Source organism: Schistocerca nitens, chromosome 1, assembly GCF_023898315.1.
Source record: "Schistocerca nitens isolate TAMUIC-IGC-003100 chromosome 1, iqSchNite1.1, whole genome shotgun sequence".
Taxonomy (NCBI): domain Eukaryota; kingdom Metazoa; phylum Arthropoda; class Insecta; order Orthoptera; family Acrididae; genus Schistocerca; species Schistocerca nitens.
Window position 1 is genome coordinate 945,708,555 of NC_064614.1, and position 17,871 is coordinate 945,726,425.

At 41.5% G+C, this 17,871-nt stretch overlaps 1 protein-coding gene across 1 annotated transcript in view; it reads right to left on the reverse strand.

Moving 5' to 3' along the window:
• The window catches only part of LOC126194168 (transient receptor potential cation channel protein painless-like), a 144,687-nt gene that overhangs the window by 9,679 nt on the left and 117,137 nt on the right, over positions 1-17,871 (reverse strand). The window contains exon 3 of the mRNA XM_049932744.1: positions 14,282-14,639. Coding sequence (XP_049788701.1) covers positions 14,282-14,639 — 358 coding nt within the window. The remainder of the gene's footprint in view (positions 1-14,281; positions 14,640-17,871) is intronic.

The following is a 17,871-nucleotide window of genomic DNA, read 5'->3' on the forward strand; positions in this document are numbered from 1 at the left end:
TTGCACGTGGGCATTGTACAACCATCAGACAACATGTGGGAATCTCCCATTAGATTAGTAGCAAAGACAGATGGTTCTATTTCACTATGTCAAGATAACAGAACACTTAACTCATACATGATTTATGACAGTTACCCTATACCAAACATATGGGACTTTACCCATACACTGAAGGGGCAACTGTTTTTTCATGACTGATGCAGCAAGATCTTGTTGCTAAAATGGCCATCATTATGCCATTTGGCTTATTTGAGTTTCTGGTGATGCCATATGGCCTCAAAAATGTAGTGGGGTATTGTTTAAACTGGCCTGCTGTTTTGCATGTTTAGATGACATTCTAATTTTTTCCCATGGTCATCGGAACCACAAAGGTCACCTATAATGCTTCCTCACTGGCCTCTATGACACAGGGATGACCATAAACAAAGATAAATCACAATTACATAAAAATGAGTCATGTTTCTTGGATATATACTCAATGTGGAAGGGTGAAGCGCACAATAGACTGTACTCAACTAGTTCAACAGCTGCCACCTCATCCCACATATCCCAACCTTCGGTAATTCTTGGGAATCCTTAACTTTATAGATGACATTTCCCACATGCTGCACAGGTTCAAGCACCACTGGTGAATACCCTCATATGCATGGCAATACTAAACCACACTGAAGCACCAAAGAAATTGGTACAGGCATGCGTATTCAAATACAGCGATATGTAAACAGGCAGAATACAGCACTGCAGTCAGCAATGTGTAAATAAGACAGCAAGTGTCTGGCACCGTTCCTAGATTGATTACTGCTACTGCAATGGCAGGTTATCAAGTTTTATGAGAGTTTGAACGTGGTGTTACAGTTGGCACATGAGTGATGGGACACAACATCTCTGAGGTAGCAATGAAGTAGTGATTTTTCCATGTGACCATTTCATGAGTGTGCTGTGAATATCAGAAATCTGGTAAAACATCAAATCTCAGACAGACATCGTTGGGGCCAGAAAAAGATCCTGCAAGAATGGGACCAATGATGACCCAAGAGAATCATTCAACATAACAGACGTGCAATCTTTCCACAGATTGCTGCAAATTTTAATACTGGGCTATCGAAAAGTGTCAGCGTGTGAACCATTCAATCAAACATGGTCGGTATGGGCTTTCTGAGCTGAAGGCCCACTCGTGTCCCTTGATGACTGCACAACACAAAGCTTTACATATTTCCTGGGCCTGTCAGCACTGACAATGGACTGTTGATGACTGGAAACATGTTGCCTGGTCTCATTTCAAATTGTATCGAGCGGATGGAAGTGTATGGGTATGGAGACAACCTCATGAATCCATGGATCCTGCATGTCAACAGGGGACTGTTCAAACTGATGGAGGCTCTGTAATGGTGTGGGTTATGTGCAGTTGGAGTGATATGGGGCCCCTGATATGTCTAGATACAACTCTGACATGTGACACATATGTAAGCATCCTGGTTGATCACCTGCATCCATTAATGTCCATTGTGCATTCCTATGGACTTGGGCAGTTCCAACAGGACAATGCGACACCCAATAAGCCCAGAATTGCTACAGTGTGGCTCCAGGAACACACATCTGAGTTCAAACATTTCCGCTAGACACCAAAGTCCCCAGACATGAACATTATTGAGTGTATCTGGGAAAGGTTGCAATACGCTGATCAGAAGAGATCTCCATCACCTTGTACTCTTACGGATTTATGGACAGCTCTGCAGGATTCATGTTATCAATTCCCTCCAGCACTACTTCAAACATTAGTCAAGTCCATGCCACATCGTGTTGCGGCACTTCCGCGTGCTCGCGGGGACTCTACATGATATTAGGCCGGTCTACCAGTTTTTTTTAGGCTCTTCATTGTATAATGGACACCAGAAATGCAAGCAACAGTTGCACATTTGAAGGAGTGCTTGGAAGATGTGGTTGCTCTGGTGCACCCAGTAATGGCTTTACAGCTTACAATTATAATGGATGCAAGCAATGCAGCCATAGGCACATCCTCCTGCAGGAAGTAGCAGGTGACATACAACCTCTACAATTTTTCTCCAGAAAGCTTACAGCCTTAAAGACAAAATAGTTGGCTTTTGCCTATGAACTACTCGTGGTTTATGAGGTCTTATGCTATTTTCATGTGAATACTGGGACTCTTCATGTTCTTCATGTTATTACTTACACATATCACAAACCTCTGGTGGATGCCATTCAACACTCGTCTTTATGGTTAACCCAAGAGAATTTCATCACATTGATCTGATCGCATAGTATGCTACAGATGTTCACCACCTCCATGAGGGAGATAGCATCAATATACATACACACACATTCATGGATTTCCTGTCGAGAGTCAGCACCATCTCCCTCATTCGTGACTTCAACAAAGTTGTGGGAGAACAGGAATGCGATTAGACAATTGTTACATTGCTTGAGGATGCATTAACTAACCTCATGTTTGACTGCAGACCAATCCCAGAAATTAACACATTATACAACTTGTGCAGAGTCACTTGCCATTGTTCCATGGCCTCATGGAACAATGGAGATGAACAATAAAAACAACACCTGTGTGCCACAGGGGTGAATGGATGAAGACCCTCACACGGCCACTCCAGAGAGTCTGCATGGCACACAAGGATGATTTAAAAGCACTAGCAGAGATTCTAGATGGGGACACACTGACATTGCCAGCAGAATTTGTGCTGCATGCACTCACTCCCGGCTCATCTGACCCACTGGTCAAAACACATACATGAAACTCAAGTGTACCTCCTCCATCAGCACATATGGTACAGACACTTTTCCTTCATAAAGGGCTCACTGACTATGACTGTGTAATGATTTGAGATGCTACTGTATGGCCAGTACTGCAGCCAACTTATAATGGACCATTTAATGAGCTGCAATGGCATAGCCACATGTTTGGTGTAGACTTAAATGGCAAGATAATAACAGTGTCTGTCAACAGACTAGAGCCAGCATGAATTCTTCACTTGGACAATGTGAGCCATCTCCAACAAAGTAACACCTCAGGCGATGTGCCTGCCACTAGCTCTCTGCTGGCACAAGCAGCAGATATCATCATAGATGTTACCAGAGATTTTCAGCCTGAAGAAGTAGCAGTAAAACTATTTGACAATCATCTCTCTATAGAAGCAACACACATGGCACTGGATTCTATGACTACACCCATCACTACAAAATTTATCCACACTTTTCACTTGCCAAACACAGTGGACTTCGCACCAATGTCACAACTTCTCTTGGAGACAGGCTGGCTAAAAGTCTTCCTGTCAAGTATTGCCACGACCAGCAACATAGTTGTGACTTCAAAAACGCAACAGCTTTTGTATGTAGCTGAAATATCACATTCTCAGGCAGATGAGGAAGCATGATTAGCCTCCACCACATCACGTTACAGCCGACTGCTATGTCTTCCACCACAGCTTGCTCCCTATCTTCTTTATGCTGTCTCCAACCAACAACCACCTATGAAGTCAATTGGTCCTCTCCTACCAACAGCATCTGCAGCACTCCAATCCACAAGAGATGACACATTCATGTCACGTGAAAGTGCTGACCAAGGCATGTCCTGTCACACAATCTTGCACAGCACCCACTACTACAAGAGATGGGACTGATCCACCATGGTACACAAAAACATCAGAACACTGTTGTAGAAGCAATGAAAAAAGCACACCAAATTCAGAAGAACACAAAATCCACAAGACTGGCTAAGTTTCACGGAAGCTCAAAATTTAGTGTGGAGGTCAATGCGAGATGCTTTTAATAGTTTCCACAATGAAACATTGTCTCAAAATATGGTAGAAAACCCAAAGAGATTCTGGTCGTATGTAAAGTACACCAATGGCAAAAAACAATCAATACCGTCACTGCGCGATAGCGATGGAAATGTTACCGATGATGGTGCCACTAATGCAGAGTTACTAAATACAGTCTTCCGTAATTCCTTCACAAATGAAGATCAAGTAAATATTCCAGAATTTGAAACCAGAACAGCTGTTAGCATGAGTGACATAAAAGTGGATATCTTAGGTGTTGCAAAACAACTCAAATCGCTTAAGAAAGGCGTCTTCTGGTCCAGATGGTATACCAATCAGGTTCCTTTCAGAGTATGCAGACACAACAGCGCCTTTCTTAGCAATGATATACAACTGCTCACTTGACGAAAGGTCTATTCCTAAAGACTGGAAAGTAGCACAGGTCACACCAATATTAAAGAAAGGAAATAGGAGTAACCCATTGAATTACAGACTCATATCACTGACCTCAATTTGCAGTAGGATTTTGGAGCATTTACTGTACTCAAACATTGTGAATCACCTTGAAGAAAATGACTTATTGATACATAACCAACACGGATTCATAAAATATCGTTCTTGTGTAACACAGCTAGCTCTTTATACCCATGAAGTAATGAGTGGTGTCGACAAGGGATCTCAGATCGATTCCATATTCCTAGTTTTCCAGAAGGCTTTTGATACCGTTCCTCACAATCGACTATTAATCAAATTGCATGCATATGGAGTCTCGTCTCAGTTGTGTGACTGGATTCATGATTTCCTCTCAGAGAGGCCACAGTTCATGGTGATAGATGGTAAATCATCGAGTAGAACAGAAGTGATATCTGGCGTTCTGCAAGGTAGTGTCATAGGCTCTCTGCTGATCCTGATATACATAAATGATCTAGGTAATAATCTGAGCAGCCCCCTTAGATTGTTTGCAGATGATGCTGTAATTTACTGTCTAGTAAACTCATCAGACGATCAATTCCAATTACAAAATGATCTAGAGAGAATTTCTGTATGGTGCGAAAAGTGGCTGTTGGCACTAAACAAAGAAAAGAGCGAGGTCATCCACATGGGTACTAAAAGAAATCCAATAAATTTTGGGTATACGATAAATCACACAAATCAAAGGGCTGTTATTTCAACTAAATAGCTAGGAATTACAATTACAAGCAACTTAAATTGGAAAGACCACATAGATAATATTGTCAGGAAGGTGAAACAAAGACTGCGCTTTGTTGGCGGAACAGTTATTTCAACTAAATACCTAGGAATTACAATTACAAGCAACTTAAATTGGAAAGACCACATAGATAATATTGTCAGGAAGGCGAAACAAAAACTGCGCTTTGTTGGCAGAACACTTAGAAGATGTGACAAATCCACTAAAGAGACAGCCTACATTACACTTGTCCGTCCTCTGCAGGAATAGTGCTGCATGGTGTGGGATCCTTACCAGGTAGGATTGACGGAGGACATCGAAAAAGTGCACAGAAGGGCAGCCCGTTTCGTGTTATCGTGCAATAGGGGTGAGTGTGTCACTGATACGATACAAGGGTTGGGGTGGCAGTCACTGAAACAAAGACAGTTTTCTTTGCGGCGAGATCTATTTACGAAATTTCAATCACCAGCTTTCTCTTCTGAATGCTAAAATATTTTGTTGACACCCACGTACATAGGGAGAAATGATCATCATAATAAAATAAGAGAAATAAGAGCTCAAACAGAAAGATTTAGGTGTTCCTTTTTCCCATATGCGATTTGAGAGTGGAATGGTAAAGAAGTAGTATGAAAATGGTTCAATGATCCCTCTGCCAGGCACTTAAGTGTGAATTGCAGAGTAACCATGCAGATGTAGATGTAGATGTAACAGCACTGCCTGTTGGTTGTTGACAAACCTTCCTCCCTTCTTCTGTGCTACACACTCTAGGGGGGGGGGGGGGGGGAGGACAGTGCCCCAAAGACTATCACTAACCAGTGATGGCAACGCAAAGTGAAGTATATGTGTGCAAAACAGTTTGGGCCAAGCGACAGTGATTGATGTTTGTGTACTATACTGTGTTAAATAAAGGATATATTTTGAGATTCTACATTTCTGTATATCATTGGGTCATTCCTTGTTTACACCATGGAGGAGACTACTGATGTACCTATACCTGAAGTGGAGGAAGGTGGCTTGTTGGGCTGGGGAAGATAAGATGAAACAAATGGGGAGAAGGAGTTGAGGTCCTAGACGAACGTGGGTAGGATGTCATCACCCTCAGTCCAGGTCATGAAGACATCGTCAATGAATTTTGACCAGGTGAAGTGCTTGGTGTCCTGAGTGATTAGGATGAATTCCTCTAGGCTCATGAATAGATAACCACAAAATGGTGCAATGGGCATCTGCATGGCACCATCCTATACTAACCTGTTCATGGGCCATCTAGAGGAATCCTTCACAATAAGCCTTCAGCTGATTCATTGTGTTGCTGAAAAGCAATGGCTCATCTTCGTGTGTATAGCAAAATACTGCAATAGTTTACTGATTTAATGTGAAATCTGTAGTTTCTTTTGGCTGTAAGTAAAATTTTTATTTGGGATGTTATCTGTATTATACAGAAATTACTCACTAATACTATGTAATCTATAAGAAACAATCAAAAAGTTTCCATTTGAAGGCTGTACGATCCTGAACTGGTATACCATCAGCCAAAATTGCCATGAGCATTGAGCCAATCATCGTACTGAAACACAAGGTTGAAGATACCCATTTCGTAAAACACCATGTCCCACAGTGTGAAGAAGTCTACCACTGCTTGCTGCACATCCTCATTCAACAGGAATCATGGACCCTTCACGGGCATTTTTTAAGGGGCTGATGTGATAATTGCCTGGGGCAAGATCAGGACTATATGACAGATGCTCAAGCGTCTCCCACTTGCCCATTATGGTTGAGGGTGGCCTTCCAGATCAACCTGCATCACGTCAGACCAGCACAGAAAATGGCATACTACTCCACAACAGTAGTTTTCAACAGACATACTGCCCCATGCACATTCTTCATTCTCCGCGTGGGTGTCTACTGCGGTTTGTCCTTCGGCAGTCAGGAAGAGATGGACAGAACGTTGGTCCTCTTTGGATGCATTTGGTAATAATGTTGCCATAGTTCATGTCGTGCATTTACTGCACACACATTTGAAAGACACAAACACTGCACTAATTCCTTGCCTACTTGTCAGTGTTTATATATTCACTGGAGAATCACACTATGTTGCATAGATGTTACAGCAATGCCCTCAAATGGAAACATTTTGGTTGCCCCTAATATCCTACATGACTTTGTCTCAATAATTCAACCATTTCTTCATTCTATGTCTGAAGAAACCTATGGGTTTGGAATTGGAAAAGATCTCAGATGCTGAGATTCCCAGTACCTCAATTTTATATATTGTGTTTGTTCATTATAATATCCCACATTTGCTTCATCACTAAAGACAATCTACTCCACTCTGCAAAACTTAAGGGCAAGGCAGAAAACTAACATAATGTAGTAACAATTCAGTGGAAATGAATGAAAGAGTGGGAGCATGTTTCCAAAGGTCTCCCAGTCATGCACAGAAAGCTGGACGTAACATGGTGTGGGGTCAGCTTTACTAGAGTGCAAGGGAAAGCTGGTCCCACAACATGAGGCAGCTGAAAGGATGGGAAAAGTCAGTATGTTTCAATAAGCAAGCAGTTATGGATCATGGATCACTGTGGTGGTTTTTCTTCATTACATCGTGACCCAGAGACAACATTTGGATGACTTCACATGGAGCAGAATCATTGTGGAAGTGGAAGGAGGACAAAGTTTGCCGAGTATAGGCCAGGAGTTTGGTAGGGCTCACAGCATTGTTTCATGTGCATGGGGAGCATTCCAAGCCATGAACACTGCTGCCCAAAGGAGATGAGGCCACTGATCACAGTCAGCTGCCCATTGTGCAACAGGCAAGGAGAGACCTATGACAAACAGCAGATGCAATTGCAACCACATTTAACAGAACCGAAAGGCATGCAATTGCATGCTCTACAGTGGCACAGTGACTGCATGGGGATGGTCTCTGCCTGATGAGCAGTATGTTGTGTTCCACAGATATCTCCACATTGATGGAACCATTTGCAATGGTCCCAGATGCATAGGGTCCAGACCAATGAGGAGTGGGGTCGCATGCTTTTCTTTGATGAGAGCAGATTCAGTCTGAGTAGTGATGCTGGACAAACCTTCATGTGGCAAGAGGTAAGAACATGTAATGCACACAGAAACTATTTCAAACAGAGTAGTTTTGGTGGTCCAGATGTTATTGTGTGGGAAGCCATGATGTTGACCGAGACTGCAATTTTATGGATGACAATGTGAGCTCGCATTGAACAGTGCAGGTGGAGGAATTGGAATGAGAGGATATTCAGCAAATGGGCTAGCCTCTCTGTTCCCCCTACTTCAATCCCATTGAACTCATTTGGGATCCATTGGGACGACTTAATGCAGCATGTCCACATGCACCAACAACCGACCACCAGTTGTCAAGTATAATGATGGGGGAATGGAATGCTCTACCACAAGAACTTTTTACCAACCTTGTGGTCAGCATGGGAGGATACTGCAGAGCCATTAGTGGTGATCATACACCCTGTTGAAAACCATGCCCCACCTTTTGCAATGTCCAGGGGACCATCATAAATCACAGTGACTTCAGTGTAATTATTGTCTTTGTATAAAAGTTTCATTGCATATTTATTTCAAATACTTTTGGTACTGTTGTGTAGCTGTTCTCTCTAGGTATGGTCCAAGTTTCATCAAGATATGTTACTTGAAAGTGACACATAATACAAAAGGTTAGTTTTATCCATACATTTTGCACTTCAATGTCTGTTAAAACCTGTCTTCTGTATCCTGTTGCACTTGCACAGCATACTCAGAGAACTTTGTTCTTGTACATTAGAGCTTGCTGTTGCAAGAGGTAAAGTTTCTGCTTAGTCATTTCCCTAAGATCTTCTGAGCAGTGGAATGTTCTTCTAACATTTTGCTGAACTGGATAGTTTCTATGACGTATGTACCAAAAGTTCTTTCAGTCACAGATAGATGATTCAGCAATTTCCACACAGAAAGCCACCTGTTGACAATGACTGTGCAAACTATCACTCAGTGTAAATGACACCCACTGAAGATTGTCAAAACCACATTCTGAAGTGTCTCATGCTGTTGTAACAGACAAATGTGAATGAAATTCCAGCACAATTTAGCCTTTCTAAGTGTCTGTTGCCATATTTATTACCTGTTAACTACTGCAGTATCGTGGAAGAACATGCAACAAAACAACACTTTTTGAGCTTCTTAGTATTGTATTGTATGGTAGTGAACTGTGGACCTAGAAACAATGGAGAGGCTTTGTCCCCACCATAGACCACAGTGGTACACAACCCCACAACAGGCTACAGCAGTCCACTCACCCCACTGCCGCCCCACACCTAACCTAGGGTTATTGCGCATATGAGTGTAACCCCAATGTTTGCATGGTAGAGTAATGATGGTGTACGCATATGTGGAGACAGTGTCTGTGCAGCAATTGCCGACATAGTGTAAGCACATAGTGCTTCTTGTTCATTTAATAAATATGTTTTCAGTGTTGACTTCTGCCTTTCACTGACAACTGTGATTTCGTGTTTGATTTGCGACTCTTGATATCCACCTGACAGCACTGAACAAAATGAAAAATTTACTTTTACTTTTTAGAAATGTTTTCTTCCACTTTGATAATTGTCTTCAGCAGTAAAATTTGTACACATTTTTAAAATTGCAAGTTTTTCTTTCTTTCTATAGCTTGCTTTTCTTATTTTGCTTTTTACATTTTGCTGATATAAGTTATAGATGCTGAATGTCCTTTGTCATAAAAGTAGATTGTCTGTGTGGTGCTCTTTAAATCTGTATCTTTCTAGAATTTTTTTTCTGTTTTGTGTACAGGATGCAAAGGCATACGTATTGAATTTCATTTTTTGTGACAGATTGTGTTGTATATATTACATTTTACTATATGAGTGCTGAAATAATTGGGAATAACAGGCAAAGAGTTCTAACAAGGTGGTTTGAGTATTTTTTGCAGGTAGCTCCTTTTGGAAGAGCATCCACAGAAACTCTCAGAGAAACTGGGCTAGAGTACTTGCTGATGTTCCAGCTGGCACTGTGTAACAGCTTAAAAGTTTGTGGAAGTCAAACATAGCAACTAGTAACCTGGATATTATGCCAGTGGCAGCAGGTGAATTTTCCCACCACAGTGACAAACTGATGATTGAGAGGAACTGCACACGACAATAGTCACGGGAATGCCCAACATTGGTTACTTGAAACATTTGCAGAGAAGGAGATCATGTACACCAATCCTAGAATATTGTTATTAACAATTCTGAGGCAGCCAATTGGGAGGGTATACTGTATGGATCAGTAAGAAGATGACTATTCAAGGAGACAGGAAAAAGGACTGAGAGTTGAGAAAGAGACTTGAAAAAGACACAGAAGTTGGCAGGAGTCTATTGAGTATGTCGGTGACAAGAGAACCAGAGATGACGTAGGTACAACGGTGAACAAATGTAACCATGAATGGTGAGCAGCCATCCAGCTCAAGAAATGGTAAGACATTACACCACTTCAAATTAATTAGATGTGTGTGATTTGTGGAAAATACTGTGATGCTTTCTGGTTTAGGTGTAGATGTAATAATAAGGAAGTGAATGGCAGGCTTCTATGGAAATAGCCTTCTGGTCTTTTGGCTGCTGACTGTAGGTCGAGCTGTCACTTAAATAAGTTTCCAGTGTTTGGAAAGTATTTGTAAGCACAGCAAAAACTAGATTAATTATATTTTCCAAATTTGACATGAAATGCATTTAAATGGAATTGATTAAATGTTATTTTGTATTTCTATTTCTGTTTGTGTGTTTCTTTCTCTGTAACTTGTTTACCACTATGGTAACTTTATGGCACCGTTCACACTGAGGATAGGATGTGCAATATGATAGATTCCAATAAGCATCACATGACACGGCACTTATCAGTGCAATAGTTGTGTTTCCACTGGGATAATATGATAACCATGATGCAACTTGGCACAGCACAATGCAAATCAAGTTCCTGTTTCAGTTGCAATCATGAGCTCATCTGAAGAGGATGTTATTGAGACTTATTATTACTTAAAGCTCAAAAAACTGAAAAAGGAAAGGAAGTACTTACTGGATGCACCCATACAAGTTATAAGGGGCAGTCAAATACGAGACAGATGGAAGAAAGTGAGTAAATTGTTTATTATTTCAAAAGTAATCACCATAGCTATTAATGTTGTCAAGATTGTTTTGATTACACTGCACAAGTTCACTGGAAAGCCCTTACACATCCTCCATACATTCCCAAACTCTCCCCAAACAATTCCCATATTTTTGGAGCCCTGAAGAAAGACATTAATGGCTGCCAATTTGCTTCGGATGTGTAAAACCAAGGTTCCATAGTTAACATTTTTTCACGAAGGCATTGATGTATTACACAGTTACTTTTGAAATCATAAACAGTTTACTTACTTTTTTCCATCTATCTCGTTTTGCATTTGACCACCTCTTATGCAACAGTTAACATAATTTGTCTGCAGTTTTATTGTCAGATCTCTCAGCATGATATAGTCCATGATTTCTACAGAATGAACTTTTTGGAGCAACTAGTATCAGCTACTCTGGTAAGGCAGAACACAAATTTTTGACTTACTATTTCTAGAAAAATTCATGAAGAAGAAAAATGCCCCCATGAAAAGTTTATTTTTTGTAAGACCATCTAGTATGGTTCCTTATTCAGTATGGTATGTACATCAATATGGTTAAAAGTTAATTAACTCAGTACAACATTTCTACAACTGTTCAACTTCGCGAAGTCGTATATGACTCAGCTTGAGAAATATTCAGAAGAAACGTTGCTCTGGATTAAAAGTGAGATCAGTCACCATCAATAGTGTAGCAGTGGGGGGGACTCTGCATAGAGATAGGCAATATCTGTGAAGAAATGGAAGAAGCAGAGCTTGAGTTCTCCAACCTCCTGCCTACGAGATGAAGCCTTACAATGGGCCCGCGACTGCAAACACATGTTGTCACAGTGTCATTTTGCCAAGCAGTAACACGAAGAAATGACTACAGTTGACTCAGCATAAGAAGATCTGTGAGACTTAGCAGCGTCTGTGATAGCTTTCAGATGCAAAGCACTAATGGCTGCAGGCCGTTCAACGCTTCTTCTTTATCTGTCCATAACATACAGCTATCGCTAACATGATTTAAGTGGCAACAGTGTGCAGTATTTGGTTCACATAATAGTCGTCTATGCAGCTCATTCATACTCAACATTATTGATTTCTTTGATTCATTGATTTAAGCGAAAGCTCACGATTTGTGCTGACTGATGACTAAAGCAAGATGCGACAGTGGAGGAAGCAAGCAGAAAAGGGGGAGGGGGAATATGTAGGTTATTAAACCCTCCAGTCAGTACGTTTGCTCTAAAACTGGACCTCATCCCAATGTATCAAATGTTCAAATAACTTTTGAGAATAAACCAGATAATGTCCTCAACAATCAGCAATATTTCGACAGGTGAGCTCCCATAATTTTCAAGGCAGAAAAGATAAGACAGATTGTGCATGGCAGACGATACCAGTAATGCTTTTCAATAACGCTTCATTTTGATAAATAAATGTTGTGAGACTAGGGCCTCCCTTCAGGTAGACTGTTCACCGGGTGCAAGTCTTTCAATCTGACGCCACTTCGGTGACTTGTGCACTGATGGGGATGAAATGATGATGATTAGGACAACACAACACCCAATCCCTGAGTGGAGAAAATCTCCAACCCAGCTGGGAATCGAACCCGGGCCCTTAGGATTGACATTTTGTTGCACTGACCACTCAGCTACCGGGGGCGGACTTTCATTTTCATTAAACCCACTTACAAAATAAAATTTGCTAAATCTGTAGGGAAAATTACTGAAAGGTAGTATTACAGGATGGGAAAGGGGAGGACACAGCGTAGGCACTGCTGCCAGGGGTGCACTGAGCATTTTGGTACGACTCTGCAAGTATGCAGTACTGAGTGATAGCTACATTGTAAATCACTGCAGTTAATTTAGAGAGTGAAAAGAAGAAACTGTACTGAAACAGTTGGTGATTTCACGGTATATTACTTAGATAATAGCTGCACAGCAACTTCTTTTTCTTCAGGATGGCAACTGGTATGCAATATTTTAGAAGTGGTGTATGTTGACAGCCAACGACCTTGTCGCAGTGCTAACACAGCTTCTAGTCAGATCACCGACGATAAGCGCTGTGAACAGGTGACAGACCACCTGAGTCTCCCGAGCGCTGTTGGCAAGCGGGGTGATTTCAGCCCTTGTGAGACAAACTGAGAAGTAGCGGCTCTGGTTGTGAAAACTGACAAAGGCTGGTAAAATGGTTTGCTGAGCACATGCCCCTCCATATCTGCATCCAGTGACGCCTAACGGCAGAGGATGACACAGCAGTCGGCTAGTAGCGTTGGTCCTTATGAGGCCTGTTCGGACAGATGGAGTAGGTTGACAAATAACATTGTCAGCAAGCTAATAAAATAAGATGGCAGTAGCTTGATGAGTATTTTGCAGAACTAAAATGTGATATCACAAGTTATTTGTTTTATTACACAGGTGTCGGTTTAAGTCATTATGCCAATCTTGTCACAGTGACTAAATAACTGTGTCTTTCAGAAAGACAATAAGGTTTACAGTTTTGTTCATAGGCGATTCTAAAAGTTGGTAAGGGGGAAGAAGGGGCTGATGGAGGGGGGGAGGGAGTTTGGGGGAATGGAATATCGCTTAACAAAAGGAGAGCTGGAGTCCTCCACCGAAAAATTGGTAAAATTTGGCGTTACTTAAAGTAGTTTTTGGTAACTGCTTTGGAGTTCAGGATAAAAAATGTGCATTAATAAATAATAAGAATCCCTATTTAAGTTAAATGATATTTATTGGTTTAGATAGTAAGCTATTTGCCGCTCTTATTCTTTTGTTAAAATGTGTTTGAAATACACTGCAACCTATATTGCTATATAATTATAAAAAAATGACTGCATATGTTGGAGTAACATATTCGCTGATTTCTGAAGTCATTTTATCCAGTGTAATATGATACTCCATTGGGGGGTGGGGGCTATAGCCCTCGTAGCCCCCCCCCCCCCTCCCTTGCCTTCACCCCTGGTTCTGTTGTTATGAAAACACCAAAAACCACAACCATTGACAAGAATGTCAACCAATTTTATCCGCGGTAATGTGAAAATAATTCGATATTAACGACAAACTACCAGATATCAGCGGCTACATGTTTCAGTCTGACGCTCTGAACGTAATTTAACATATGAACTAAAACTGGTTTTAAAACAGCGTTTAGCGTAATATTTACCTTCAACGCAGCATTCAGTATTGCTGTTCTGTTCTGGCGGCTCGGCCTGTTTACGTCGAGTTTGGGATCCTCTAAGAGAAATTCGAGGCACTCCTTCAGCTTGGTCTTCTCACTGCAGGTCTCTGGCTCAGGCCTGTTGGCCAAGGCGTGCAGCACGGTCTCCCCTCGGCTGTTGAGTGCGTTGACTTCAGTCCTGCCGTCTCTCAACAGCGTCATGACTGCACTGAAGTTCCCGGCTTCTGCGGCGATGTGCAGAGCCGTACACCCGTCTCGTATCTCATTTGGCTTGTTCGGGTCTGCCCCAGCATCCAGCAGAATCTGAATACACGACTCTTCATTCACTACGTCATGTTTTAATCTGGAACAAACGTGACCATCATGCACAATGGAGAACTCTCTCGCAGAATTCAAATATTTTGCAATTTGCATGTTACTAGGGTTCGGGTACACATGTATTAAAAATGACAAAATATGTACATATAATATGGGTGTCAAAATATAAAATATGGACACAAAAACTACTATTTTCAAATAAACCACACTTTATTACACCAAAAACAAAGAGTTTTATGCGTCTTCACTGTCACTGGCATTATTTGTATTGTGATAGTCCACTTTTCAGTGCTTTATGTGTTCAAAAAATGATTCAAATGGCTCTAAGCGTTATGGGACTTAACATCTGAGGTCATCAGCCCCCTAGACTTAGAACTACTTAAACCTAACTAACCTAACGACATCACACATATCCATGCCAGAGGCAAGATTCGAACCTGCGACCGTAGCAGCAGCGCGGTTCCGAACTGAAGCGCCTAGAACCGCTCTTCCATAGCGGCCGGCGTGCGAAATGTGTCGTGAATACAACTTGTAGCAAAGAAATAATAAATATACAAATCACGCATGATGCAGTAGTTTTTCACGCATCTCAGTGTTTCTAAAATCATGACTCCGGAACTATGTACCTTACAATGAAACAATTTTGTAGGTACATTCAGTGGTATACGTAATCACAGTCTGCGAAATTTGTCGTGAATACAGTTTGTAGTACAGAAATAATAAGCTGAGTTATATCTGATGATGCTGTTTTACTGCATGAACAATGGAAATGTAATATGCAATAAACCTTTTCCCATTCATCAAATTGCGCGGGTTGGCAAGAGAGAAATGGTTTCGTGAAGGTACGAAGTTATGTGTAAAAATTGTTTAAAGTCATTGTGTGCTCTCCTTCTCAAACACTGGATGAATAAAATCCGGGCATTCGCGTGTCGTGGGCTACACATCTTTTTCATCCCCACCCTTTTTATACGCAGGTGGTTCTTATCCTCATAGCGATTATTTCTTGATAGTAAACGATATGGGTAGCAATTCTGGCTGAAATCGTTCCGGTGGCTTGGGAGGAGATGTTGAGCATTCACACATTCATTTCTGTAATAGGTATGGAATTGTCGACGTGACTAAGACTGAAACTGATGGAAAACGTTAAACATTGTTGATTTAATAGTTTTTGGCTGCTTTAAGATTTATTTTCTGATTCATTTAAGAGCTGTCGAGCACTGCTGGTAGAAACTATGTTGAAAGATACACTAAATAATTTTTTTGCTGGGTTCTTCAAGACAAGATACGATACACAGAACGATATACTGAAAGATAGGGGAATATATGAGGCATGTTCAAAACGCAGTGGGTAATTTGTAATTTCGCGTGTTATTTAGTTCGATTCGCGCTGTTATTTTGTTCCTGTGTTGGTGAACATGCCTGACAAATATCTGTACAGTGTCTAGTGTTAGCCGTATCGATATTCATTCTGTTGTCAGCTGTCAAAAAGGTTACATGCCGTCTGGTAGTATCAGCGGTTATTTGATTTGCATGAAAATCGATCAGAGAATTTGTATCAAATTTTGTTGTTAGAACTGAATAAAGTGCAATAAGGGTTTGCACATGTTAAGTACTGCTTTTGTTGAATCCGCTATGAGTAAAAGAATGGTTAACGAGTTGTGTTAACGTTTTGATTAAAGCTGTAAAGACGTAAAGATGACAGCGCCCTGGACGACCCAGTACATTATCAAATCGTGGCAAAAATTGAAAAAATAATTATGAACGATCGCCGAATCACAATTAGAGTAGTCGATGATGATGTTGGCATATCATTTGTCTCATTCCACGAAACTTTTCGGATGTTTTAGGTATGAAACGTGTGACAGCAAAATTTGTTGAAAATTCTTGAATTTCTAACAAAAAGAGCAGTGATTGCAAGTTCAGGAGTCGACTGATGAAAATCAATAACGATGCAAAACTACCGAAGCATACTGTAACAGGCGCTGAAATTTCTCTTCTCCAATGCTGCAATTGTGTAACAGCACTGACTTGCGTCTCCCTTTGATTCCTTAGCATTCAGTTTTTTAACAGAAAGGTGATCAGGTCCCGACCACCCAGATGTCTCTTTAGTAAACGCTGTTTTTCCTTGGACTCATTTTCAGTGTCATGAATTGCGCTACCAAACTAAGAAAAATGAACGAAGAAGTTACAGGGTGACAGTTATTGAACTATATGAAATAAAATCGTGATCACTTCTGAATTGTTTGCATTAGGACGTTCAAACGGGACGGTTGGCCGCGGGGCATGATGGGAATTAGTATGCGCAATACGGTTTGGTTTAGCGACGAAGCCCATTTAAATTCGATGGGTTCATCAAGAGCAACATTGGCGCATTTTGGAACTTAGAACCTGCTTTTCGCGATCGAGAAGCCTCTTCACCCTCACCGGGTGACTGTGGTGTGCAATGTTCAGTCACGAAATAATCGGTGCGATATTCCTTGATGGCATGGTGACTACCCAACGGTACGTGAAGGTTTTGGACGATGATTTCATCTTCATTATCCACAGCGACACTGATTTCTACAATATGTGGTTCATTCAAGACGAATCTCGACCCCATCGTAGCAGGAGAGTGTTTGATGACCAGGAGGATCACTTTTGGGACCGCATTCTGGCTTTGGGGTACCCAGAGGCCACGGGCATGGGCTTCGATTCGCGCCGTATTCTCCGGATCTGAACACACGCGACTCCTTTTTTCTGGCTATATTAAAGACAAAGTGTACAACAATAATCTCAAAACCATTTCTGAGCTGAAAATAGCCATTCTACATCTACATTTATACTCCGCAAACCACCCAACGGTGTGTGGCGGAAGGCACTTTACGTGCCACTGTCATTACCCCCCTTTCCTGTTCCAGTCGCGTATGGTTCGCGGGAAGAACGACTGCCGGAAAGCCTCCGTGCGCACTCGAATCTCTCTAATTGTACATTCGAGATCTCCTCGGGAGGTATAAGTAGGGGGAAGCAATATATTCGATACCTCATCCAGAAACGCACCCTCTCGAAACCTGGCGAGCAAGCTACACCGCGATGCAGAGCGCCTCTCTTGCAGAGTCTGCCACTTGAGTTTGTTAAACATCTCCGTAACGCTATCACGCTTACCAAATAACCCTGTGACGAAACGCGCCGCTCTTCTTTGGATCTTCTCTATCTCCTCCGTCAACCCGATCTGGTACGGATCCCACAGTGATGAGCAATACTCAAGTATAGGTCGAACG